General features: G+C 42.1%; 3 protein-coding genes across 6 annotated transcripts in view; 2 read left to right on the top strand and 1 right to left on the bottom strand.

The window, feature by feature from the left end:
* Positions 1-1,609, bottom strand: part of LOC110505847 (uncharacterized) — a 21,052-nt gene extending 19,443 nt beyond the window's left edge. For all 4 annotated transcript variants that reach the window (XM_036962627.2, XM_090221292.1, XM_036962625.2 and 1 more), the window contains exon 1: positions 897-1,609. In XM_036962627.2, the coding sequence (XP_036818522.2) occupies positions 897-1,032 (136 nt within the window). In that variant the 5' untranslated portion in view covers positions 1,033-1,609. The remainder of the gene's footprint in view (positions 1-896) is intronic.
* An 8,695-nt stretch (positions 1,610-10,304) lies between these two features.
* LOC149972145 (otoferlin-like) lies at positions 10,305-14,753 on the top strand. The gene is made up of 7 exons (XM_090219330.1): positions 10,305-10,473; positions 12,200-12,254; positions 12,358-12,489; positions 12,662-12,724; positions 13,312-13,396; positions 13,513-13,672; positions 14,558-14,753. The coding sequence occupies exons 1-7, from the start codon at positions 10,391-10,393 to the stop codon at positions 14,751-14,753; spliced, it is 774 nt and encodes a 257-aa protein (XP_090075456.1). The 5' UTR covers positions 10,305-10,390.
* Positions 14,754-15,926: 1,173 nt separating this feature from the next.
* Positions 15,927-26,627, top strand: part of LOC110504237 (otoferlin) — a 33,627-nt gene continuing 22,926 nt past the window's right edge. The window contains exons 1-6 of the mRNA XM_036963030.2: positions 15,927-16,108; positions 16,604-16,827; positions 18,524-18,632; positions 23,643-23,832; positions 25,367-25,487; positions 25,624-25,724. Coding sequence (XP_036818925.2) covers positions 15,988-16,108; positions 16,604-16,827; positions 18,524-18,632; positions 23,643-23,832; positions 25,367-25,487; positions 25,624-25,724 — 866 coding nt within the window. The 5' untranslated portion in view covers positions 15,927-15,987. The remainder of the gene's footprint in view (positions 16,109-16,603; positions 16,828-18,523; positions 18,633-23,642; positions 23,833-25,366; positions 25,488-25,623; positions 25,725-26,627) is intronic.

Genomic DNA, 26,627 nt, shown 5'->3' with positions numbered 1-26,627 from the left:
ATGGATAGTATAATAATGGGTGTTATAATAATGAATAGTATATTACTGGGTATTATAATAATGGATAGTATAATAATGGGTGTTATAATAATGGATAGTATAATAATGGGTATTATAATAATGGATAGTATAATAATGGGTATTATAATAATGGATAGTATATTACTGGGTATTATAATAATGGATAGTATAATAATGGGTGTTATAATAATGGATAGTATAATAATGGGTATTATAATAATGGATAGTATAATAATGGGTATTATAATAATGGATAGTATAATAATGGGTGTTATAATAATGGGTATTATAATAATGGATAGTATAATAATGGGTATTATAATAATGGATAGTATAATAATGGGCATCAATGCATCCTACTGAATCAGGCCTATGATACGTGTTGATGTTTACCACAGCAGAGATAGAGGGTGATTCAATAAGCTACTTCATTACCTCACTGTTTACAAAACAAAATGGCAGTAGCAAATAGGATGAACGTCTATCTACAGATATGAAGCAATATCAGATAATCTGATCCATTGGTACATGTCAGGAATAAATTCTACATAATAAATCTAAAATAAGATAATTACTTTATTATATGGCCTACATACATGATGGAACATATCCTCACTGATGATAAACTGGAAGAGAGAGGCTGATTCTGACTGATTCTGCTTCAGACAGCCTGTCCTGTATATAAACACAGTTAACGGCAAAGCAAAGCAACAATACCAACCTCATGTCAATGACCTCCATGTCATTCTATAAACACAGTGAACACCCCACAGTGAAGCTATCATCCTCACCATAGCAAAGCTACAGTTACCCACCACCCTGTACCCCCCTGCAGTAAAAAAAAAAAACAGCCATATCAAGGCAACAGTACCCACCTCTCCGTCTCCCGGCTCTGCTCTCTTTTTTCTGCTTGTCTAGAGTATCTCTGGTAGAAAGACCCTTTCTGTCTTCTTGGGGTGCTGTCTTCTTGCTGGGGGTCTCCCTGTGTTCCCTCTTCTGTATCACAGCCATGTTACTGCTAGGCACTGAGCAGGGAACCCCACAAATCTGCCACACAACACAGACTCTCCTCTTCCTCCTCCTCTTCCTCTCCTCCTTTTATAGTTCTATTTCAAAATGCCTGTACTGTTCTGTGTGTCCTCCTGCTCCCCTGTGCTCACTGTGCAGCTGACCGACTGCCTCTTGCTCATCTTCGAAATTCAAACAAATAGAAGAGAAAAAGGGAGGAAAAAGCCATATGGGGTAAATGGATAAAACCAGCTGACTTGCTGCAGTTCTGGGCTGGTTAGATCCTGCATGCAGATTCAGTGCTGTGGAAAACACAGATATGCATCATCCAAAATAACACACTGAGTTAAATCTGTGAGAATATAAAACACATTTCTCTCTCCCAGTTCCTATCAGGATCCTTTATAAACTAGATTAGAGTCATGGATGCTCTACAGCATGGTGAGAAGCTCTATCCTCCTCTCTCTCTCTCTCTCTCTGTGGCTCATTGCTCTACTGAAACGGTTACTTCCCTTTTAAATGTCTCTCACAGCTCACAGACCCTGGAGTGCTGCTCTGCTCTCTTTAGCTACGGAGTGGCACGTACTGCAGTTGTGTCACTTTAATTCAACCCACCCACCACCACACTACACACTGCTGAATGCAAGCAGCCAGTCTGAGTCCCAAATGGCACCCAATTCCCTATGTAGTGCACTACTTTTGGACAGGGCCTATAGGACTCTGATCAACACTAGTGCGTGCACTATACAGGGAATAGGGTGCCTTTTGGGACTGAACCAGAGCCAGCTAAATGGATAAGAAATATTCAGTGCAGGAGAATTGGGGGACGGAGGGAAAGAGGGAGGCAAAGACAGTCACTGGCAGGCAAATTAATCTGTCTGGCCTTGTTCTGTGAATGGTTGCCGGGACAACAGTGGCATCCTATACAGTGCACTGTATGTCTATGGGCTCACCCGTAGGACTCTGGTCAAAAGGAGTGCATTAGATAGGTAATAGGGTGTCTTTTGGGAAGTAACCTATACAACAGAATGACATGATGGACAGTAACTCACCCTGTCTTCGGTATGAATCTGACACAAGGGATGAAGGGATATTTATACCCTGCAACTCCCACAATGCTTCACTTTAATCTTGGTGAGTCACCGACATCATCAGCCACTAGATGGAGGTCTTTCCTTATTGGCTTGTGATGGGCTAGCCTCAAACCCAGCAATTCTAGAGAAGAATAGTGAGTGTGATGACTGGCAGCCAGCGAGTCAGCCTCTAGGACAGTAGCTTAGCATTTAGCCTCTAGGACAGTAGCTTAGCATTTAGCCTCTAGGACAGTAGCTTAGTGTTCAGCCTCTAGGACAGTTGCTTAGCATTTAGCCTCTAGGACAGTAGCTTAGCATTTAGCTCTAGGACAGTAGCTTAGTGTTCAGCCTCTAGGACAGTAGCTTAGCATTTAGCCTCTAGTTAAGTAGCTTAGCATTTAGCCTCTAGGACAGTAGCTTAGTGTTCAGCCTCTGGGACAGTAGCTTAGCATTTAGCCTCTAGGAAAGTAGCTTAGCATTTAGCCTCTAGGACAGTAGCTTAGTGTTCAGCCTCTAGGACAGTAGATTAGCATTTAGCCTCTTGGACAGTAACTTAGCTTTCATCTTCTAGGACAGTAGCTTAGCTTTCATCTTCTAGGACAGTAGCTTAGCTTTCATCTTCTAGGACAGTAACTTAGCTTTCATCTTCTAGGACAGTAACTTAGCTTTCATCTTCTAGGACAGTAACAGCTTTCATCTTCTACGACAGTAACTTAGCTTTCATCTTCTAGGACAGTAACTTAGCTTTCATCTTCTAGGACAGTAACTTAGCTTTCAGCCACCTTACATCCAGGGAGATGTTTCAATACTCTACATTGGTTTACTTTCTTCGTTTCCTTTCTTTCACAATCACTGATTAAGGAACTGGATCAGATAAGATCCCTCTTATTTCATGCAGGATCAGTCATCATGGAGGAAAGGAATCCATCTCAACTGAGGTATCCACTTCACCTAACAGCTATCTACAACTGATTATTCATACAAAGTAACATGTTCATAACATTAAAAAAACTTTATTGCACTTCAGTCTGGGATGAACATTGCCAATTCAGGATGCCACATTTTTGTAAACGTTTGTTTTTCACAATAAATGGGAAATCACAATCAAGTTGAAAATGAAAAAGCAAGCGGCACATGACAACTTGTTCAACTTACAACAAGTAAAAGTCTGACTTTGCGTTGTTGTTCTCATAACAGTCATACATGCACAAACTGAGACAATGTACTCTCTGTAGCATAGAAAAATCTCTTGTCTTTATCAATGAATATCATCACATTTAGCAAAGACCGGTGAACCTTTTTTTCCACATGGGGCATACATAACATTTCATCAGTATCCTAGGCCAGTATCATTGAGCATGATTTACAGTGCCTTGCGAAAGTATTCGGCCCCCTTGAACTTTGCGACCTTTTGCCACATTTCAGGCTTCAAACATAAAGATATAAAACTGTATTTTTTTGTGAAGAATCAACAACAAGTGGGACACAATCATGAAGTGGAACGACATTTATTGGATATTTCAAACTTTTTTAACAAATCAAAAACGGAAAAATTGGGCGTGTAACCCCTGTATATAGGCTTGTAGTTGTTATTATTGTGTTACTATTTTTCTTTTAGTTTATTTAGCACATTTTTCTTATTTACTTTTGAAAAGTAAATTCCACAAATTAACTTTTAACAAGGCACACCTGTTAATTGAAATACATTCCAGGTGACTAGCTCATGAAATTGGTTGAGAAAATGCCAAGAGTGTGCAAAGCTGTCATCAAGGAAAAGGGTGTCTATTTTGAAGAATATAAAATCTAAAATGTATTTTGATTTGTTTAACACTTTTTTGGTTACTACATGATTCCATATGTGTTATTTCATAGTTTTGATGTCTTCACTATTATTCTACAATGTAGAAAATAGTAAAAAATTAAGAAAAACCCTTGAATGAGTAGGTGTGTCCAAACTTTTGACTGGTACTGTATGTTTAATAACATACATGCCCATATAAAACATATAAGTAACATATACAGTATATTGCCATATATTCGTTTTCAGAATGAAAGACTTCTGAAGCACCATGTGGTCCATATCAGCGTATCTGCTTACACAGGTAATTGTTTCGCAGCTGGAAAGGCACAATCTGCTGTGTATGTGTGTTAATTTCCATCAAAGTTGTTAAGGGATATCATGTTACTACCACGAGGGAGCCTTACTAACACCAGACATTAACATTGTCCTATGACAATAGACCCTGTCGCTCTCTATCCCTCTCTCAGCCAGGTAACGTCAGAAACATGGACTCCTAATGACAATGATTCTGTCTCTCTCTGCCTTTACTAAACCAGGTAGAACCAGAGTGTTTGGATGACACAGTACAACCCAGTCGTCAGATGTCATACCTACAAAGCCAACGAAGCACAAACACATCTCCAACCACCACCCGTCTACCCGACAGACAAATAAGGGCTGTGGACATGGATAAGATTGCATGGTTGGTATCAAGTCATTCTGTTATTCACCCTAGACTGCATTGGGAAAGGTGTCGTTTGTGAGGACTCAGTTGCAACCTCATACATTTCCATTGATGCAATCTATATACTTCTGGTCCTCTCTCTAACACAGTAACACACATGCAGTAGTGAAGATGTTACAACCGGAAAATGACTATGTCATTTTAGACCAAGTGTGGTATTTGAAATGAAAGCTTTGACATACTGTATACCTAGATTTCTGCTTCTTTACCACTGACCACTGACCAAAGTACAGACCTATTTACCAAAAAACCAAGTACAAAAAAAAAACTACAACACTTAAATCCCACCTGTCTGTGTCTGTTTTGATATATCCTCTGTGGTGCTCTGGTGGATAAGGTTTATACACATTCTGTACGGACCAAAATGTTTCATTCAAATCCTTCAAGGAAGAGAAGAGGAAGCAAGAGGATGAAGAGGAAGAAAGCTGGCTGGCATCATGAGCCTTCAATGTCAACTCCTGCAGACAACAATGTCTCCTGGCCTCCTCCTTAACCACACATTAGAGAATTAGTTACAGGTAGGTGAGTAATCTGAAGGGCTCTGCTGTGGGGGCCCTTAGTGACAGATAGGTCAGTCATCCGAAGGGCCATGCGGGAGGGAGCGGGCCTGTCCCAGATGGCACCTTTTGTGGTGCCCTATATAGAGAATAGGGAGTCATTTTGGGACACAATATCAGTTCAAATCTCCTCAGGCCTGGTACTAAATCATGTAATTAAAAGCCCATTCTCTCAACAAGGACTGGCGTGTTGATGATGTCACCACGGCTACCACCCAGTCACACACACCGCCTGCTGATCAGAACCCTCTTCAGAGAATTAGACTAAGGACAAACTATAGAATGAAGTGACTGGATAGAGGATCTGCTGGAAGTATTTGAATGATACACAACTAATAATATAGTGCTGTAATTTGTCACTTAGCAAGATGCTTGTCTCCAAGACAACCGACAGTACAGTGAGTGTATACAGTACGTGTGTATGTGATTCCTATGGGAATTGAAATTGTGAACTTAGCCTGGCAAGTGCCACGCCAATGGAGCAACATAGGACAGTATTGTATACAAAGTATTAACACACATTATACAACAAACCTTTGGTATTGAGCTTGGTACAGTAGCTTTCAGTTGAAAAGGAGACCAGTACTATTTCTTTACATCTCATATTACATATGTATTGTAGAGATGCGTTCTTTGTATGCAAACCAGAATCCATTTATTTTCTCTTGATGTGGGCGATACCTTCACACAATGAGGAAGACACATGCAACACTGGGTGGAACTAAAGCCTAAATAATTGACAGACTTGTTTCGTCGGATACAGGCAACATTAGACGTACTGCATGCCTTTCAGAGTATGTGTTATTGATGAGCTGGTGAGTTCTACTTTAGTTTTCAGTGGAACTTGTATTGAAGCTGCTAAAGTGTGCTTTAGCCGAGTAATCAATGATTTTTGCTCAATGCCCATTTCATTTCTCGTGGAAGAAAGATTTAGGTCATTTCCCCCCAACAAGTCCTTGCTGTATTGTGTAGTTCGACTTTGTTTGGATTTCCACCACATTCCTACTTAGAAATGGGTGCTGGATCACTTGAAACATGTAGTCAGAAATCGTAAAAGTTCAAAGTAATGTTAAACTCAGATGAATATGAGAACACGACACAGTGGTGTTTGTTCAGAATAGGGCTTGATGCCTTTTGATCCACCAAGATCATCTCCCTATTGGAGCAGTACCCCATGAATGATTTAAGGAAGATCATTCTTCCTATAGTAGTGACTGAGAAGCGCCAACTTTTTGTTGTGTGGCACGTAATTCTATCACAGGTCACTTTATTGATTAGCTTCCTGTTGTCTCGTGTATACGCACACCTGACCTCACAAATATTAACAGATGTCTTTGGTTGCCGACAAAGAAATAGCCTAATTCTGGTCATACCTTTTCTGCCAAACAAACTTTTGTCACAATTCACAAAGCTACATTGAGGTTCTTTCCCAATGTAAAGTGAATTGAGAATTCTGAGTCATAGACACATTTCATTAACATAATTCATACATTATCAGACAAATTGGATTCATATTATGTGCTATAGATGTTTGCATATCTGAACTTTAATGTCTTGTAAAAAAAAAAAAAAATGCAGTGACATGGTGGAACAAGTCTTGTTGGCTAGTCTGGATTAGCAGACTTAGTTTGCGGTGACGTCTCTCTCTCACCAACCTAGCTAGTTATAGTTGCCAGCCTGTCTCGAGTTCAACACTCATACACTATTCATTGACATATCACATCACTCCAGCCCAACTCCTGCCCTGGTCAAACCTTATTGTTTTTCACGCAACTTTACTTTTTTTGGCCTTTCAGTTTCTGCATTGTAAACGTCTGAAATGGCTATGTAGAATAACTATTTTGGAGAAAAACTTAATCACTCAAAGAGTTTTTTTATTTCTTTCAACAGGAACCATTGGGAGTTGGTTTGAAGAAAAGGAAAGTGTGACGTTTTCTTTAATGGTATGTATGCAAATTATTCTAGACCATTTTTTGATAGAATTCATGGAGAGCAATGCTGTTGTATATAGCATAGACACAGCATAGTCTAAAGTCTTGTTTATATGTAACATTGATTTGAATATTAAACGATGAATCCAACAGATCTCTTCTCACTGGGTTTTTCTCTCTGGTGTAAACTGTAGTTGTTTTTTCTCTCTGGTGTAAACTGTAGTTGGCCTTTCTCTCTGGTGTAAACTGTAGTTGGCCTTTCTCTCTGGTGTAAACTGTAGTTGGCCTTTCTCTCTGGTGTAAACTGTAGTTGTTTATTCTCTCTGGTGTAAACTGTAGTTGTTTTTTCTCTCTGGTGTAAACTGTAGTTGGCCTTTCTCTCTGGTGTAAACTGTAGTTGGCCTTTCTCTCTGGTGTAAACTGTAGATGGTTTTTCTCTCTGGTGTAAACTGTAGTTGTTTATTCTCTCTGGTGTAAACTGTAGATGGTTTTTCTCTCTGGTGTAAACTGTAGTTGTTTATTCTCTCTGGTGTAAACTGTAGTTGCCCTTTCTCTCTGGTGTAAACTGTAGTTGGCCTTTCTCTCTGGTGTAAACTGTAGTTGGCCTTTCTCTCTGGTGTAAACTGTAGATGGTTTTTCTCTCTGGTGTAAACTGTAGATGGTTTTTCTCTCTGGTGTAAACTGTAGATGGTTTTTCTCTCTGGTGTAAACTGTAGATGGTTTTTCTCTCTGGTGTAAACTGTAGATGGTTTTTCTCTCTGGTGTAAACTGTAGATGGTTTTTCTCTCTGGTGTAAACTGTAGATGGTTTTTCTCTCTGGTGTAAACTGTAGTTGGTTTTTCTCTCTGGTGTAAACTGTAGTTGGCCTTTCTCTCTGGTGTAAACTGTAGTTGGCCTTTCTCTCTGGTGTAAACTGTAGTTGGCCTTTCTCTCTGGTGTAAACTGTAGTTGGCCTTTCTCTCTGGTGTAAACTGTAGATGTTTTTTCTCTCTGGTGTAAACTGTAGTTGGCCTTTCTCTCTGGTGTAAACTGTAGTTGGCCTTTCTCTCTGGTGTAAACTGTAGTTGGTTATTCTCTCTGGTGTAAACTGTAGTTGGCCTTTCTCTCTGGTGTAAACTGTAGTTGGCCTTTCTCTCTGGTGTAAACTGTAGTTGTTTTTTCTCTCTGGTGTAAACTGTAGTTGGTTATTCTCTCTGGTGTAAACTGTAGTTGTTTTTTCTCTCTGGTGTAAACTGTAGTTGGTTATTCTCTCTGGTGTAAACTGTAGTTGGCCTTTCTCTCTGGTGTAAACTGTAGTTGTTTATTCTCTCTGGTGTAAACTGTAGTTGGCCTTTCTCTCTGGTGTAAACTGTAGTTGGCCTTTCTCTCTGGTGTAAACTGTAGTTGTTTTTTCTTTGGTCATATCTATTCTGTTATTATATTGAGGAAGCTTTCGGGCTCTAGATACTCCAAGTAACAAAAAAAGCTCAAGTATTACACACAGCAACAACAAAAAACACACCTACAGTGCAATTTGGGAGGAATTATTTCAAGGTTGATTTCATGATAGATCCCTGATCAGTTGGCTTTAATTTAAAGATTTATCTTCAGGGATGAATCTTTTTGCATTGCATACTCTCAGTAGAGCTACTGTATGGTCCACAGCTTTATTCAGAATGACTTGTTTTGGGCACTGTATGCCATTAGTTGCATACCTGTTAATTGGAATATTGTGAACATTTAAGAAATTGTGAAGTAGGCCTAGATGCTATGTGGATTTTACTGGACTCCTATTAGATTGTGAAGTAGGCCTAGATGTTATGTGGATTTTACTGGACTCCTATTAGATTGTGAAGTAGGCCTAGATGTTATGTGGATTTTACTGGACTCCTATTAGATTGTGAAGTAGGCCTAGATGTTATGTGGATTTTACTGGACTCCTATTAGATTGCAAAATGTTGCTGTCATATGAAGCATTTAAAATGCATGGTCTCATCTCCTTCAATGTTTTATAAGTACTTAGATGTTTGTGAGCAATTTCATGATGGTTTCACCAACATTTCTGTGTAGAGCTTGTTATTAATAATATCCTCAGTCATGAATAAACTGATGCTTTACATTTAGTTTTATATTGCATGACTAATTATTGTGAGTGCTTTTTTTCCTTCTTTTTCACAAAGCATGTGAAATGTATCCGTGGTTAATTGATGTATTAAGGTCATGGGATGTGAATTATTAAACTCCCCATCGGAGGCCAAATGAGGGTGTGGTGGTAGAATGGAAATCAGGCTACCTGCCTTAAGAAATACCCTGGACTAGGTTCAAATGACACCCTATTCACTATACAGGGCACTACATTTGATTAGGGCCCATAGGGAATAGGATACCATTTGAGACTGACAAACTCACTCGTATGCTTTGCCATGAGAGGAGACTGGTGTGTGTTCAAAATGGCGCTCTATTACCTACACAGGGCACTGGTCAAAAGTAGTGCGCTGTACATGGACCATAAGAGCTCAAATCAATCGAATCAACAGTGTAGAATTTGTTGATTTAGTAACTCCAAAACGTAGTCTACACATCATTATGCAACGGGTGGGTCTAATCCTGAATGCTGATTGGTTAAAACCGCATTCTACGCATCAATAACCTCCCACAAAATGACCCTACTTTATTTACTTCACAGAGCAAGAAGAGGACTGTTCTGAAACATGAAGAAATCACGTGGCCATAAGTCAGACCACGGGAAAGGAGGAGGGGGTACAGACACACACACACACACACACACGCACACGCACGCACACACACACACACACACACACGAACACACACACACACACACGCACACACACACGCACACACACACACACACACACACACACACACACACACACGAACACACACACACACACACACACACACACACACACACACACACACACACACACACACACACACACACACACACACACACACCAGTTGTTTCATTTAAAATAATGGAGATAAGTAAAATGCTTTCATACAACCTTTGGTCCCACTTACTGTGATAAAATGCAGATCAAAATGTGTAACATAACCTACAATAAATTGTAAACAGTAACATTAAACATTAATACCAACAAAAATTAATACAATACATTTTAAAAAGTCACACAAACAACCTTAAAGGGTGGTTGTCGAGCTTAGCTATCGTCATCCTGTCAGGCTGTTCTGACAGGTGTGGCCTCCTTGACTGTGATTGTCCAGGCGATGAGGCTGCCATCTTGGAGACAGAGGATCTGGACTTCACGGGAGGGATGGGAGGGGGAGGGGGTCTTGACCCTGACACCATCTCCCTGGCCTCAGTCACAGCCGTCACCACTAACGTCTCCAACAAGAGGTAAGCACAGCACGCTTCTATGGTGCTTGTGGTTTGCTATTCAATTTACACATAAAATACACTTCTATGTACACTGAACAAAAATATACATGCAACAAGTTCAAAGATTTTACTGAGTTACAGTTCATATAAGGAAATCAGTCAATGGAAATTAATTCATTAGGCCCTAAACTATGGGTTTCACATGACTGGGAATACAAATTGTACAGATACCTTTAAAAAACAAACAGAGGTGTGGATCAGAAAACCAATCAGCATCTGGTGTGACCGCCTCATGCATCTCCTTCACATGGAGTTGATCAGGCTGTTGATTGTGGCCTGTGGAATGTTGTCCCACTCTTCTTCAATGGCTGTGCGAAGTTGCTGGATATTGCATGCGGGCCCATGCATTGCGCCCGGCCCACCACAGGAGTCACTAGTGCGCGATGGGACAGGAAGATCCCTGCCGGCCAAACCCTCCCCTAATCCGGACAACGCTGGGCCAAATGTGTGCCGCCCCATGTGTCTCCCGGCCGCGGCCGGCTGCGACAGAGCCTGGACTCGAACCAGGATCTCTAAGATCAGCTTTAATATTGCAGATAGATTGTAGCTTCCATCAATGTAATTCTCTGCATCATTTTCAATCCCCCATATATATATATTTTATTTTATTTAAAAAAATGATATTTTCCTTTATTATTTTCCTGTCACCCCATAATGGACAACAACACCTCTACTTCCAGCTTATACATACTATACACATTTTAAATAATATAAGCTACATGGACAGTACCAAAACAAATAATTTAATGATTTAATGTCTCTTCGCAGCAAAATCTGCAGAGCAGGGATGGTTGTATCCCGGGCTGATTTTTTGTCTTGAGTGGATGGTTGGGGGGACCGGAACATAATTACAAATAATTTGTAGACTGTAAATTGACCGCAAACAGATATACTATTTGACTAAGACATTAATAATTTCAAACCTTACTTACGATCACGTGTCTCTCTATTATGCGTGGGAATGCTTGGGAACAGATTTCTAATGAAAATCATGGAGCTGATTTCCTGGTGTTTTTAGTATTTTATTTTAAACATTCGGTGCGCGGGACACCAGTTGGGGAACCCTGATCTGCCATCTGCATGGTACAGTTAAAACCTGGATTCATCCATGAAGAGCACACTTCTCCAGTGTGCCAGTGGCCATGGAAGGTGAGCATTCGCCCACTGAAGACGATGCCAAACTGCAGTCAGGTCAAGACCCTGGTGAGGACGACAAGCATCTGTGGCATTGTATTGTGTGACAAAACTGCACATTTTAGAGTGGCCTTTTATTGTCCCCAGCACAAGGTGCACCTGCGTAATGATCATGCTGTTTAATCATCTTCTTGATCTGCCACACCTGTCAGGTGAATGGATTATCTTGGCAGAGGAGAAATACTCACTAACAGGGATGTAAAGAAATTTGTGCAAAACAATTGAAATAAATAAGCTTTTTGTGAGAATGGAACATTTCTGGGATCTTTTATTTCAGGTTATGAAATATGGAACCAAAACTTTACATGTTGTGTTCATATTTTGGTTCAGTGAAGTAAGATAACATAGAAGCAAGCTCTGCGTGTTGGATTGAAGACAGGTGTTTCAATGACATTGTTTACCATGTAGTATCCTGTAGTTTTACAGAATTCTGAAATGAAAGTCTGCGTTGATTTAATCACACTAATTTCTAACATGTGTCTAACGTCAGATCAAAACCAGACATTAAGATGGAACCTAGTGCCGGGAGACCAGTGGATTACCAAGTAAATTAAACTATACAGTATGCTCAATGAATCAAGGAATAATCTGAATGGAACATATTGTTGTACTCCAGAGTGTTTATACATGATAATCCTATTTCACCAGGTTAGTGTTACCATCGTAGAGGCCAGACAGCTAGTAGGGCTGAACATGGACCCAGTGGTCTGTGTGGAGATCGGAGACGATAAGAAGTACACTCAGATGAAGGAGTCGACAAACTGCCCATATTACAATGAGGTAACCAGCCTGCTCTGGAATGATGGTGGGGAGGAGGAGGAGGAGGTTGATGATGATGATGAGTGTGATGATGATTACTTGAATATTTAGTAAATGTTCAATAAAGCTACACATTTTAACAGCAAACTTCATTACCCTCATGCATTTATTTTATCTCACATTTCTCTTTTAGTATTTTGTCTTTGACTTCCACGTCCCATCGGATGTTATGTTTGACAAGATCCTGAAGCTTTCGGTGAGTAGCTCTACCACCATACAAACAAACACACAAACAGCTGCGCTACAATTCCCCTCCCTATCTAGATGGATGGAGAGCCATGGGAATCGCTGTCTATTATTCATACAGTCTATAATTCCCCTCCCTATCTAGATGAATGGAGAGCCATGGGAATCGCTGTCTACTATTCACACAGTCTATAATTCCCCTCCCTATCTAGATGAATCGGGAGCCATGGGAATCTCTGTCTCTATTATTCATACAGTCTATAATTCCTCTCCGTATCTAGATGAATGGAGACCATGGGAATCTCTGTGTCTATTATTCATACAGTCTATAATTCCCCTCCCTATCTAGATGAATGGAGACCATGAGAATCGCTGTGTCTATTATTCATACAGTCTATAATTCCCCTCCCTATCTAGATGAATGGAGACCATGGAAATCGCTGTGTCTATAATTCATACAGTCTATAATTCCCCTCCCTATCTAGATGAATGGGGAGCCATGGGAATCGCTGTCTATTATTCATACAGTCTTTCATAATAGTCAACTCAGGTCACATGTTACTGAAGCACATTGCAATCTGCTTATCCATCCCTCAGGTCATCCACTCCAAGAACCTGCTGCGTAGTGGCACCCTGGTTGGCTCCTTCAAACTGGACATAGGCACCGTCTACTCACAGCCAGGTCAGGGAGAAACAGAGAGAAACATAGTAGCTACTAGCGACCCATCTATGGTTCTGGTGTTGATCGTTGTTCATATTCATGTTGATGTTTTATTTTATTTAAAAAATGTTCAACAGAACACCAGTTTTTCCACAAATGGGCCCTTCTCTCTGACCCTGATGACATCACTGCCGGGTGCAAAGGTTACATTAAATGTGACATCGCCGTTGTGGGGAAAGGAGACAACATCAAGACTCCCCACAAGGCCACAGAAACCGATGAAGATGACATAGAAGGGTAAACAATGACCAACATATTACTGGGGATATGAGTGAACCCTAACCTACATATTACTGGGGATATGAATGAACCCTAACCTACATATTAATGGGGATATGAATGAACCCTAACCTACATATTAATGGGGATATGAATGAACTCTAACCTACATATTACTGGGGATATGAGTGAACCCTAACCTACATATTACTGGGGATATGAGTGAACCCTAACCTACATATTACTGGGGATATGAATGAACCCTAACCTACATATTACTGGGGATATGAATGAACCCTAACCTACATATTACTGGGGATATGAATGAACCCTAACCTACATATTACTGGGGATATGAATGAACCCTAACCTACATATTAATGGGGATATGAATGAACCCTAACCTACATATTACTGGGGATATGAATGAACCCTAACCTACATATTACTGGGGATATGAATGAACCCTAACCTACATATTACTGGGGATATGAGTGAACCCTAACCTACATATTAATGGGGATATGAATGAACCCTAACCTACATATTACTGGGGATATGAGTGAACCCTAACCTACATATCAATGGGGATATGAATGAGAAAAGCACTAATACTGTAGAGGTAATTAACCCTAACCTACATATTAATGGGGATATGAGTGAGAAATCAAAATGTTGCTTAGGGCCCCCAAGAGGCTGACTGCATGTGTGGGTATGGATGTGGGTACACAGACCCGCAAGCCACTGTGGCCCCTCACCCCATCAAAGTTGCCCCTCCCTGCTCTAAAGAGCCCTGTAAAAGATCTCCCATTTCACAATTCTTGCTTACTTTCTAATGCTGTTTTAGTCATAGAGATAAAATATAGTGTGTTACAAGTGTTCTCTTTGATTCTGTGGTTTCAGTAACCTGCTGTTACCTGAGGGGGTTCCCGCGGAGCGCCAGTGGGCTCGCTACTATGTGAAGATCTACAGAGCCGAGGGCCTTCCCAAGATGAACACCAGCATCATGGCTAATGTCAAGAAGGCTTTTATAGGGGAGAACAAGGACCTTGTGGACCCTTATGTACAAATACTGTTCGCTGGCCAGAGGGTAAGTTAAAGCACTGTTCAGGTGTTATGTGTTATGTGTTATGTTAAACTATGTTATGTTATTCTGTGTTACGTTAAAGTATGTTATGTTATCCTGTGTTACGTTAAACTATGTTATGTTATGCTGTGTTACGTTAAACTATGTTATGTTATGCTGTGTTACGTTAAACTATGTTATGTTATCCTGTGTTACGTTAAAGTATGTTATGTTATCCTGTGTTACGTTAAACTATGTTATGTTATCCTGTGTTACGTTAAACTATGTTATGTTATCCTGTGTTACGTTAAACTATGTTATGTTATCCTGTGTTACGTTAAACTATGTTATGTTATTCTGTGTTACGTTAAACTATGTTATGTTATCCTGTGTTACGTTAAACTATGTTATGTTATGCTGTGTTACGTTAAACTATGTTATGTTATGCTGTGTTACGTTAAACTATGTTATGTTATGCTGTGTTACGTTAAACTATGTTATGTTATCCTGTGTTACGTTAAACTATGTTATGTTATGCTGTGTTACGTTAAACTATGTTATGTTATCCTGTGTTACGTTAAACTATGTTATGTTATTATGTGTTACGTTAAACTATGTTATGTTATTATGTGTTACGTTAAACTATGTTATGTTATCCTGTGTTACGTTAAACTATGTTATGTTATGCTGTGTTACGTTAAACTATGTTATGTTATTATGTGTTACGTTAAACTATGTTATGTTATTATGTGTTACGTTAAACTATGTTATGCTATTTGTATTTATTAAGGGTCCCCATTAGCTCTCCTGGGGTCCAGCAATATTAAGGCAGTTATATACAATAAAAAAATATGACATGACATTACGTTTCATAACACTTTTCACAACACATTAATTGTGTGCCCTCAGGCCACTACGTATGTGTGTGTAGAGTGTGTGTGTTATCATGTGTATGCGTGTGTCTGTTAAACTATGTTATGCTATTCTATGTTATGCTATTCTATGTAATGTTACGCTATGCTATGTTATGCTACGCTATGTTATGTTACGCTATGTTATGTTAAACTGTTATGCTAAGCTTTGTTATGTTTAACTATGTTATGCTACACAATGTTATGTTAAACTACCCTATGCTACAGCATGTTATGCTATTCTATGTTATGCTATTCCCCTCCCTATCTGGACTGCTTTGTGATCCCAGGGGAAGACATCTATCCAGAAGAGCAGCTACGAGCCCATCTGGAACGAGCAGATCGTCTTCACTGAGATGTTTCCACCGCTCTGCAAACGCATGAAGGTCCAGATCCGAGACTCGGACAAAGTGAACGACGTGGCCCTCGGAACACACTTCATTGACCTGAGAAAGATCGCCAATGATGGAGACAAAGGTGCTTCAGTGGAGACATGTTTCCCTTAATTCAGAAGATATTGTGCATTGTGTTTCTTGTGTTTCTTTTTTTTCTTCTGTGTTTCAATTTTGATGTATTTGGTGTTTGTAGAAAGCAGGGCTCTCCCAGCCTGCTCCTGGAGAGTTACCCTCCTGTAGGTTTTCACTCCAACAGTTGTATCTCTTAAATCAACTCACAACCAGCTAATTATTAGATGTGATAGATTAGATACAGAGTGAAAACCTACCGGAGGGTAGCTCTCCAGGAACAGGTTTGGAGAACCCTGGTTTAGAGGAAAGTAAACTGTAATTGGTGCCAAGTCCCAGCTGGACCAGTTTGGGGAAGTGTTACCTCATGAAAAGTCTGACCAAGTGTAAACGACTGAGAAATGGGTTTTGCCAGTGTGTGGTCCGGAGTTGGCTGTGTTAGCGCTCCAATCTCCAAAAGCACTTGCCAAGTAGCCATTCTCTTAACAACCACACTCTTCTCTGCCAGGCTTCCTTCCCACCCTGGGTCCGGCCTGGGTAAACATGTATGGCTCCACCCGTAGCTACACCATCATGGACGAGCACCAGGACCTGAACGAGGGTCTGGGGGAGGGGGTGTCCTTCAGGGCCCGTCTGCTGGTCAGCCTGTGTGTGGAGATCCTGGACACCTCCTCTCCAGAGGTTATGAGCTCCACAGAGGTCAAGGTAGAGGGGGTGCCCAAAATCTCAGAGGTGGGTCTCTCATACACACACACACACACACACACACACACACACACACACACACACACACACACACAGTCTCTATCTCTCATTGTCTCTTTCTCTGCCTCTTTCTCTCTCTCTCTCTCTCTGTCTCCTGTCTCTCTCAGTCGCTCTGTGTCTCTGTGTGTGAGTGTCTTCCCCTATCTATCTCTCTCTATCTATCTCTCTCTCTCTCGCTCTCTCTCACACTCTCTTTCTCTCTTTCTTTCTTTCTTCCTTGGGTGAGTGCTCAAGCAGACAAACACTCCTACAGGTGACTCACACCTCACAACAACAGATCATCACGGTGCAACCTGACTAAATTATTCATCATCTTTATTTAGCTGATCTCTGACGCTACATTATTAACTGACTGTTTCCATTAATAGAGGTCTTTTATGTGTTCAGACAATGTAAGTCACAAAGCCGATCGAGTCAGGGAGCGTCTAAGTAACCGTTACAGGTCTTTGCCAGAGTCCTGGACCAGAACCCTGCATGCACCACATTTCCATACTCATTATGGAAATACTCACCATACTCTCATATATTTGCATACATCACTCAACCATATTGTACACATTACAGCATTCTCAAGCCATACACTATATATACAAAAGTATGTGGACTCCCCTTCAAATTAGAGGATTCGGTCATTTCATCCAGACCCGTTGCTGACATGTGTATAAAATCAAGCAGAAAGCCATGCAATCTCCATAGACAAAAAATAGTAGTAAATGGCCTTACTGAAGAGCTCAGTGACTTTCAACGTGGCACCATCATAGGATGCAACTTTTCCAACAAGTCAGTTCATCAAATGTCACATTTCTGCCTTGTTAGCTAGAGCTGCCCCGGTAAACCGTAAGTGCTGTTGTTGTGAAGAGGAACTGTCTAGGGACAACGACGGCTCAGCTGCGAAGTGGTTGACCACACAAGCTCACAGAACGGGACCGCCAAGTGCTGAAGCGCAAAAATAATCTGTCCTCAGTTGCAACACTCACTACCAAGTTCCAAACTGCCTCTGGAAGCAACATCAGCACAAGAACTGTTAGTCTGGAGCTTCATGAAACAGGTTTCCATGTCCAAGCAGCCACGCTCAAGCCTAAGATCACCATGCCCGATGCCAAGTGTCAGCTGGTGTGGTGTGAAGCTTGCCACCATTGGACCCTGGAGCAGTAGAAACACATAGTCTGGAGTGATTTTTTTTAAAAACCTTTATTTATCTAGGCAAGTCAGTTAAGAACAAATTCTTATTTACAATGACGGCCTAGGAACAGTGGGTTAACTGTCTGTTCAGGGGCAGAACGACAGGTTTTTAGCTTGCCAGCTCAGGGATTCAATCTAGCAACCTTTCAGTTACTGGCCCCTTCACTCTAACCACTAGGCTACCTGTCACCCCGACTGAGGAATCTGGGTTTGGTGGGTGCCAAGAGAAAGCTACCAGCCACAATGCATAGTGTCAACTGTAAAGTTTGGAGGAGGAGGAATAATGCTTTTTGAATGAGATGTTCAACAAGCAGGTGTCCACATTCTTTTGTTCATATAATATACATCTAGTTATCACATATGACGGTTTCCATATTAATATTTGTGTCTCCATCCCTCCAGAATGCCACTGTGAAAGTGGGGGGGATTATTCCTGTTATAATGTATTTCCATGTTAATGTTTGTGTCTCTTTCCATCCAGAGCGCCACAGGGAAAGTGGAGGAGTTCTTCCTCTTCGGGGCGTTCCTGGAGGCCACCATGATTGACAGGAAGATCGGGGACAAACCAATCTGCTTCGAGGTTACAATAGGTTTGTAGCTTCAATAGCTCAGCCAATGAGCCAACATGACATCATCCTTTATGAGGAAACAGCAAGCATTTTTTAAACGGTTGTTTGAGGTGGGGTTTTTGAAGTGTTGTAGGATGAGTCAACATTATTTAGGTATGAGTTTAACAGAATATAAACTTTAAAAAGTGAGATTTACGCTGGACAGTTACTGTAAAACTAGTCCTGGGTTGGTAATCTAATCTATAGCCTCAATCCGTACCTAAGAAACCATCCCTCAATGAAGATTCTCCATTGACAATTATTTTTAATTAAATGCTAGGCTTAATTTGGGTCCAGGTAACCAACCTTTGATTTACAATACCGTTCAAAAGTTTGGGGTCACTTAGAAATGTCCTTGTTTTTTAAAGAAAAGCTAATTTTTTGTCCATTAAAAGAACATCAAATTGATCAGAAATACAGTACAGACATTGTTAATGTTAAACTTAAACTCAAAAAAGTTCTGGGACACTGTAAAGTCCTCCCAGCTGCGCACTGCACTGAGGATAGGAAACACTGTCACCACCGATAAATCCACTATAATTGAGAATTTCAATAAGCATTTTTCTACGGCTGGCCATGCTTTTCACCTGGCTACCCCTACCCCGGTCAACAGCACTGCACCCCCCACAGCAACTCGCCCAAGCCTTCCCCATTTCTCCTTCTCCCAAATCCAGTCAGCTGATGTTCTGAAAGAGCTGCAAAATCTGGACCCCTACAAATCAGCCAGACTAGACAATCTGGACCCTTTCTTTCTAAAAATGATCTGCGGAAATTGTTGCAACCCCTATTACTAGCCTGTTCAACCTCTCTTTCGTGTCGTCTGAGATTCCCAAAGATTGGAAAGCAGCTGCGGTCATCCCCCTCTTCAAAGGGGGGGACACTCTTTTATTTTTATTTTTAATTTGACCCCTTTTTCTCCCCAATTTCGTGGTATCCAATTGTTGTAGTGGCTACTATCTTGTCTCATCACTGCAACTCCCGTATGGGCTCGAGAGAGATGAAGGTTGAAAGTCATGCGTCCTCCGATACACAACCCAACCAGCCGTACTGCTTCTTAACACAGCGCGCATCCAACCTGGAAGCCAGCCGCACCGGAGGGTACACCGTGCACCTTGGCTAGCGCGCACTGCGCCCGGCCCGCCACAGGAGTCACTGGTGTGCGATGAGACAAGGACATCCCCTCCGACCAAGACCTCCCTAACCCGGACTACGCTAGGCCAATTGTGCGTCGCCCCACGGACCTCCCGGTCGCGGCCGGTTACGACAGAGCCTGGGCGCGAACCCAGGGACTCTGATGGCACAGCTGGCGCTGCAGTACAGCGCCCTTAACCACTGCGCCACCTGGGAGGCCTGGGGGGGGGACACTCTTGATCCAAAATGCTACACTGCACACTGCACACTGCCCTAACCCATCTGGACAAGAGGAATACCTATGTGAGAATGCTGTTCATCGACTACAGCTCGGCATTTAACGCCATAGTGCCCTCCAAGCTCGTCATCAAGCTCGAGACCATGGGTCTCGACCCCGCCCTGTGCAACTGGGTACTGGACTTCCTGACGGGCCGCCCCCAGGTGGTGAGGGTAGGCAACAACATCTCCACCCCGCTGATCCTCAACACTGGGGCCCCACAAGGGTGCGTTCTGAGCCCTCTCCTGTACTCCCTGTTCACCCACGACTGCGTGGCCACGCACGCCTCCAACTCAATCATCAAGTTTGCGGACGACACAACAGTGGTAGGCTTGATTACCAACAGCGACGGCCTACAGGGAGGAAGTGAGGGCCCTCGGAGTGTGGTGTCAGGAAAATAACCTCACAGTCAACAAAACTAAGGAGATGATTGTGGACTTCAGGAAACAGCAGAGGGAACACCCCCCTATCCACATCGATGGAACAGTAGTGGAGAGGGTAGTAAGTTTTAAGTTCCTCGGCGTACACATCACAGACAAACTGAATTGGTCCACCCACACAGACAGCATCGTGACGAAGGCGCAGCAGCGCCTCTTCAACCTCAGGAGGCTGAAGAAATTTGGCTTGTCATCAAAAGCACTCACAAACTTCTACAGATGCACAATCGAGAGCATCCTGTCGGGCTGTATCACCGCCTGGTACGGCAACTGCTCCGCACACAACCGTAAGGCTCTCCAGAGGGTAGTGAGGTCTGCACAACGCATCACCGGGGGCAAACTACCTGCCCTCCAGGACACCTACACCACCCGATGTCACAGGAAGGCCATAAAGATCATCAAGGACAACAACCACCCGAGCCACTGCCTGTTCACCCCGCTATCATCCAGAAGGCAAGGTCAGTACAGGTGCATCAAAGCTGGGACCGAGAGACTGAAAAACAGCTTCTATCTCAAGGCCATCAGACTGTTAAACAGCCACCACTAACATTGAGTGGCTGCTGCCAACACACTGACTCAACTCCAGCCACTTTAATAATGGGAATTGATGGGAAATTATGTAAAATATATCACTAGCCTCTTTAAACAATGCTACCTAATATAATGTTTACATACCCTACATTATTCATCTCATATGTATACGTATATACTGTACTCTATATCATCTACTGCATCCTTATGTAATACATGTATCACTAGCCACTTTAACTATGCCACTTTGTTTACATACTCATCTCATATGTATATACTGCACTCAATACCATCTACTGTATCTTGCCTATGCCGCTCTGTACCATCACTCATTCATATATCTTTATGTACATATTCTTTATCCCCTTACACTTGTGTCTGTCTATAAGGTAGTAGTTTTGGAATTGTTAGCTAGATTACTTGTTGGTTATTACTGCATTGTCGGAACTAGAAGCACAAGCATTTCGCTACACTCGCATTAACATCTGCTAACCATGTGTATGTGACAAATAAAATTTGATTTGATTTGATTTGATTTACAGACTTATATCTATCCTACCCTGCCTTTCTAAGGTCTTCGATAGCCACGTCAACAATCAGATTACCGACCATTTCGAATCCCACCATACCTTCTCCGCTATGCAATCTGGTTTCAGAGCTGGTCATGGGTGCACCTCAGCCACGCTCAAGGTCCTAAACGATATCTTAACCGCCATCGATAAGAAACAATACTGTGCAGCCGTATTCATTGACCTTGCCAAGGCTTTCGACTCTGTCAATCACCACATCCTCATCGGCAGACTCGATAGCCTTGGTTTCTCAAATGAATGCCTCGCCTGGTTCACCAACTACTTCTCTGATAGAGTTCAGTGTGTCAAATCGGAGGGCCTGTTGTCCGGGCCACTGGCAGTCTCTATGGTGGTACCACAGGGTTAAATTCTTGGACCGACTCTCTTCTCTGTATACATCAATGATGTCGCTCTTGCTGCTAGTGAGTCTCTGATCCACCTCTACGCAGACGACACCATTCTGTATACTTCTGGCCCTTCTTTGGACACTGTATTAACAACCCTCCAGACGAGCTTCAATGCCATACAACTCTCCTTCCGTGGCCTCCAATTTCTCTTAAATACAAGTAAAACTAAATGCATGCTATTCAACCGATCGCTGCCCGCACCTGCCCGCCCGTCCAACATCACTACTCTGGACGATTCTGACTTAGAGTATGTGGACAACTACAAATACCTAGGTGTCTGGTTAGACTGTAAACTCTCCTTCCAGACTCACATCAAACATCTCCAATCCAAAGTTAAATCAAGAATTGACTTCCTATTTCGTAACAAAGCATCCTTCACTCATGCTGCCAAACATACCCTTGTAAAACTGACCATCCTATCGATCCTCAACTTCGGCGATGTAATTTACAAAATAGCCTCCAATACCCTACTCAATAAATTGGATGCAGTCTATCACAGTGCCATTCATTTTGTCACCAAAGACCCATATACTACCCACCACTGCGACCTGTACGCTCTCATTGGCTGGCCCTCGCTTCATACTCATCGCCAAACCCACAGGCTCCAGGTCATCTACAAGACCCGGCTAGGTAAAGGCCCACCTTATCTCAGCTCGCTGGTCACCATAGCAGCACCCACCTGTAGCACGCGCTCCAGCATGTATATCTCTTTGGTCACCCCCAAAACCAACCAACCTGTACATAGCCCATCTATAATTTAGCCCAAACAACTACCTCTCCCCCTACTGTATTTATTTATTTTGCTCCTTTGGACCCCATTATTTCTATCTCTACCTTGCACATTCTTCCACTGCAAATCTACCATTCCAGTGTTTTACTTGCTATATTGTATTTACTTTGCCACCATGGCCTTTTTTTTGCCTTTACCTCCCTTGTCTCACCTCATTTGCTCACATTGTATATAGACTTATTTTTCTACTGTATTATTGACTGTATGTTTGTTTTACTCCATGTGTAACTCTGTGTTGTTGTATGTGTCGAACTGCTTTGCTTTATCTTGGCCAGGTCGCAATTGTAAATGAGAACTTGTTCTCAACTTGCCTACCTGGTTAAATAAAGGTAAAATAAATAAATAAATAAAATAGAAAATTGTAAATTAGTATTGTAGATGGAAACGACACATTTTTAATGGAATATCTACGTAGGCGTTCAGAGGCCCATTATCAGCAACCATCACTCCTGTGTTCCAATGGCACGTTGTGTTAGCTAATCCAAGTTTATCATTTTAAAAGGCTAATTGATCATTAGAAAACACTTTTGCAATTATGTTAGCACAGCTGAAAACTGTTGTTCTGATTAAAGAAGCAATAAAAATGGCCTTCTTTAGACTAGTTGAGTATCTGGAACATCTGCATTTGTGGGTTTGTGGGTTCGATGATATTCTATTAAAAATCTGCCATTTCCTGCTACAATAGTCATTTACAACATTAACAACGTCTAGACTGTATTTCCGATCAATTTGATGATATTTTAATGGACAAAAAAATGGTCTTTCTTTCAAAAACAAGGACATTTCTAAGTGACCCCAAACTTTTGAACAGTGTATATCGCCATATTTTTAACTTTCATCTTTTAACTAGGTAACTATGGGAGTGAGATTGATGGTGTGACCAAAGTCAAGTCGAGTAGCGGGAAGAAGAGTGGGGGAGACGGAGATGAAGAGGAGACAGAGCTGATCCATGGATCTAGTGATGAAGAGGAGGGAGATGATGACAATGACCTGGTCTCAGTGTCCACCACCCCGCCGATGAAACCAGTCATCACCGACAGGTCAGATGCTAACAGACACATTAGATAATGACCTGGTCTCAGTGTCCACCATCCTGCCCATGAAACCAGTCATCACCGACAGGTTAGATGCTAACAGACACATTAGATAATGACCTGGTCTCAGTGTCCACCATCCCGCCCATGAAACCAGTCATCACCGACAGGTCAGATGCCAACAGACACATTAGACAATGACCTGGTCTCAGTGTCCACCATCCTGCCCATGAAACCAGTCATCACCGACCGGTCAGATGCTAACAGACACATTAGACAATGACCTGGTCTCAGTGTCCACCATCCCGCCCATGAAACCAGTCATCACCGACAGGTCAGATGCCAACAGACACATTAGACAATGACCTGGTCTCAGTGTCCACCATCCTGCCCATGAAACCAGTCATCACCGACAGGTCAGATGCTAACAGACACATTAGACAATGACCTGGTCTCAGTGTCCACCATCCCGCCCATGAAACCAGTCATCACCGAGAGGTCAGATGCCAACAGACACATTAGACAATGACCTGGTCTCAGTGTCCACCATCCTGCCCATGAAACCAGTCATCACCGACAGGTCAGATGCTAACAGACACATTAGATAATGACCTGGTCTCAGTGTCCACCATCCTGCCCATGAAACCAGTCATCACCGACAGGTCAGATGCCAACAGACACATTAGACAATGACCTGGTCTCAGTGTCCACCACCCCGCCGATGAAACCAGTCATCACCGACAGGTCAGATGCTAACAGACACATTAGATAATGACCTGGTCTCAGTGTCCACCATCCTGCCCATGAAACCAGTCATCACCGACAGGTCAGATGGCAACAGACACATTAGACAATGACCTGGTCTCAGTGTCCACCACCCCGCCGATGAAACCAGTCATCACCGACAGGTCAGATGCTAACAGACACATTAGACAATGACCTGGTCTCAGTGTCCACCATCCTGCCCATGAAACCAGTCATCACCGACAGGTCAGATGCCAACAGACACATTAGACAATGACCTGGTCTCAGTGTCCACCATCCCGCCCATGAAACCAGTCATCACCGACAGATCAGATGCCAACAGACACATTAGACAATGACCTGGTCTCAGTGTCCACCATCCTGCCCATGAAACCAGTCATCACCGAGAGGTCAGATCTAGGGTTGCAAAATTCTGGGAACTTTCAATAACTTCCCTGGTTTTCCAGAAATCCTGGTTGGAGGATTCTGGGTTTCCTGCTTATTCCCTCCTGATTCAGGGGAATTCAACCGGGATTTTGGAAAAACTAGTGAATTTATTCAAGTTCCTAGAATTTTGCAACCCTAGTCAAATCCCAAAAGATTCATTAGCAGAGTACCCCAGCATGTCAAGCTGGTTGAAAGGAAGTTATTTCTGGTTGTGAACTAGATCTAATGACAATTGTTTCAGCTAGTTTTCCTGCCGGGATTGTTGTTTTATATTCTCTGCAACTGAATCGTAAGTCTCAGTAGGTCAGGTTTCATTCATTCACACTTTTTGTGCATCTCAAACTTTCAGAAACTATTTCCACCTGCCTTACTTTGAGAGGAAGCCGTGTATTTATATCAAGAGCTGGTGGCAGGACCAGAGAAGAAGACTGTACAATGCCAACCTTATAGACAACATTGCTGATAAACTGGTGGGTCAATCAATCACTGTTATCCAATTGAAATGTGTAAGAATGCCATTAGTAAAACGTAATAAATAGTTCCGTTACAAACATTCTTAAAACATCAGAGTAATGTTATATCATGTCTATAACACTGTGTCAACAGGAGGAGGGTCTGAACGATGTTCAGGAGGTCATTAAGACAGAGAAGGCATATCCTGAACGCAGACTGAGAGGGGTCTTGGAGGATCTCAGCAATGGATGCAGGTCTCTACTGACCCTTTAACCCTACTGAGGTCTACTGGCTCTATACTGATAACACTACTGAGTCCTACTGGCTCTATACTGATAACCCTACTGAGTCATACTACTGGCTCTATACTGATAACCCTACTGAGTCCTACTGGCTCTATACTGATAACCCTACTGAGTCCTACTGGCTCTATACTGATAACCCTACTGAGTCCTACTACTGGCTCTATAATGATAACCCTACTGAGTCCTACTACTGGCTCTATACTGATAACCCTACTGAGTCCTACTGGCTCTATACTGATAACCCTACTGAGTCCTACTGGCTCTATACTGATAACCCTACTGAGTCCTACTACTGGCTCTATAATGATAACCCTACTGAGTCCTACTACTAGCTCTATACTGATAACCCTACTGAGTCCTACTGGCTCTATACTGATAACCCTACTGAGTCCTACTGGCTCTATACTGATAACTCTACTGAGTCCTACTGGCTCTATACTGATAACCCTACTGAGTCCTACTGGCTCTATACTGATAACCCTACTGAGTCCTACTGGCTCTATACTGATAACTCTACTGAGTCCTACTGGCTCTATACTGATAACCCTACTGAGTCCTACTGGCTCTATACTGATAACCCTACTGAGTCCTACTGGCTCTATACTGATAACCCTACTGAGTCCTACTGGCTCTATACTGATAACCCAACTGAATCCTACTACTTGCTCTATACTGATAACCCTACTGAGTCCTAATGGCTCTATACTGATAACACTACTGAGTCCTACTGGCTCTATAATGATAACCCTACTGAGTCCTACTGGCTCTATACTGATAACACTACTGAGTCCTACTGGCTCTATAATGATAACACTACTGAGTCCTACTGGCTCTATACTGATAACCCTACTG

Source organism: Oncorhynchus mykiss, chromosome 25 (genome assembly GCF_057628025.1).
Source record: "Oncorhynchus mykiss isolate SJ-2025 chromosome 25, ASM5762802v1, whole genome shotgun sequence".
In the NCBI taxonomy this organism is placed as follows: Eukaryota; Metazoa; Chordata; class Actinopteri; order Salmoniformes; family Salmonidae; genus Oncorhynchus; species Oncorhynchus mykiss.
The sequence above is the reverse complement of the archived record's forward strand: the minus strand, read 5'-3'. Positions and strand labels throughout refer to the sequence as shown.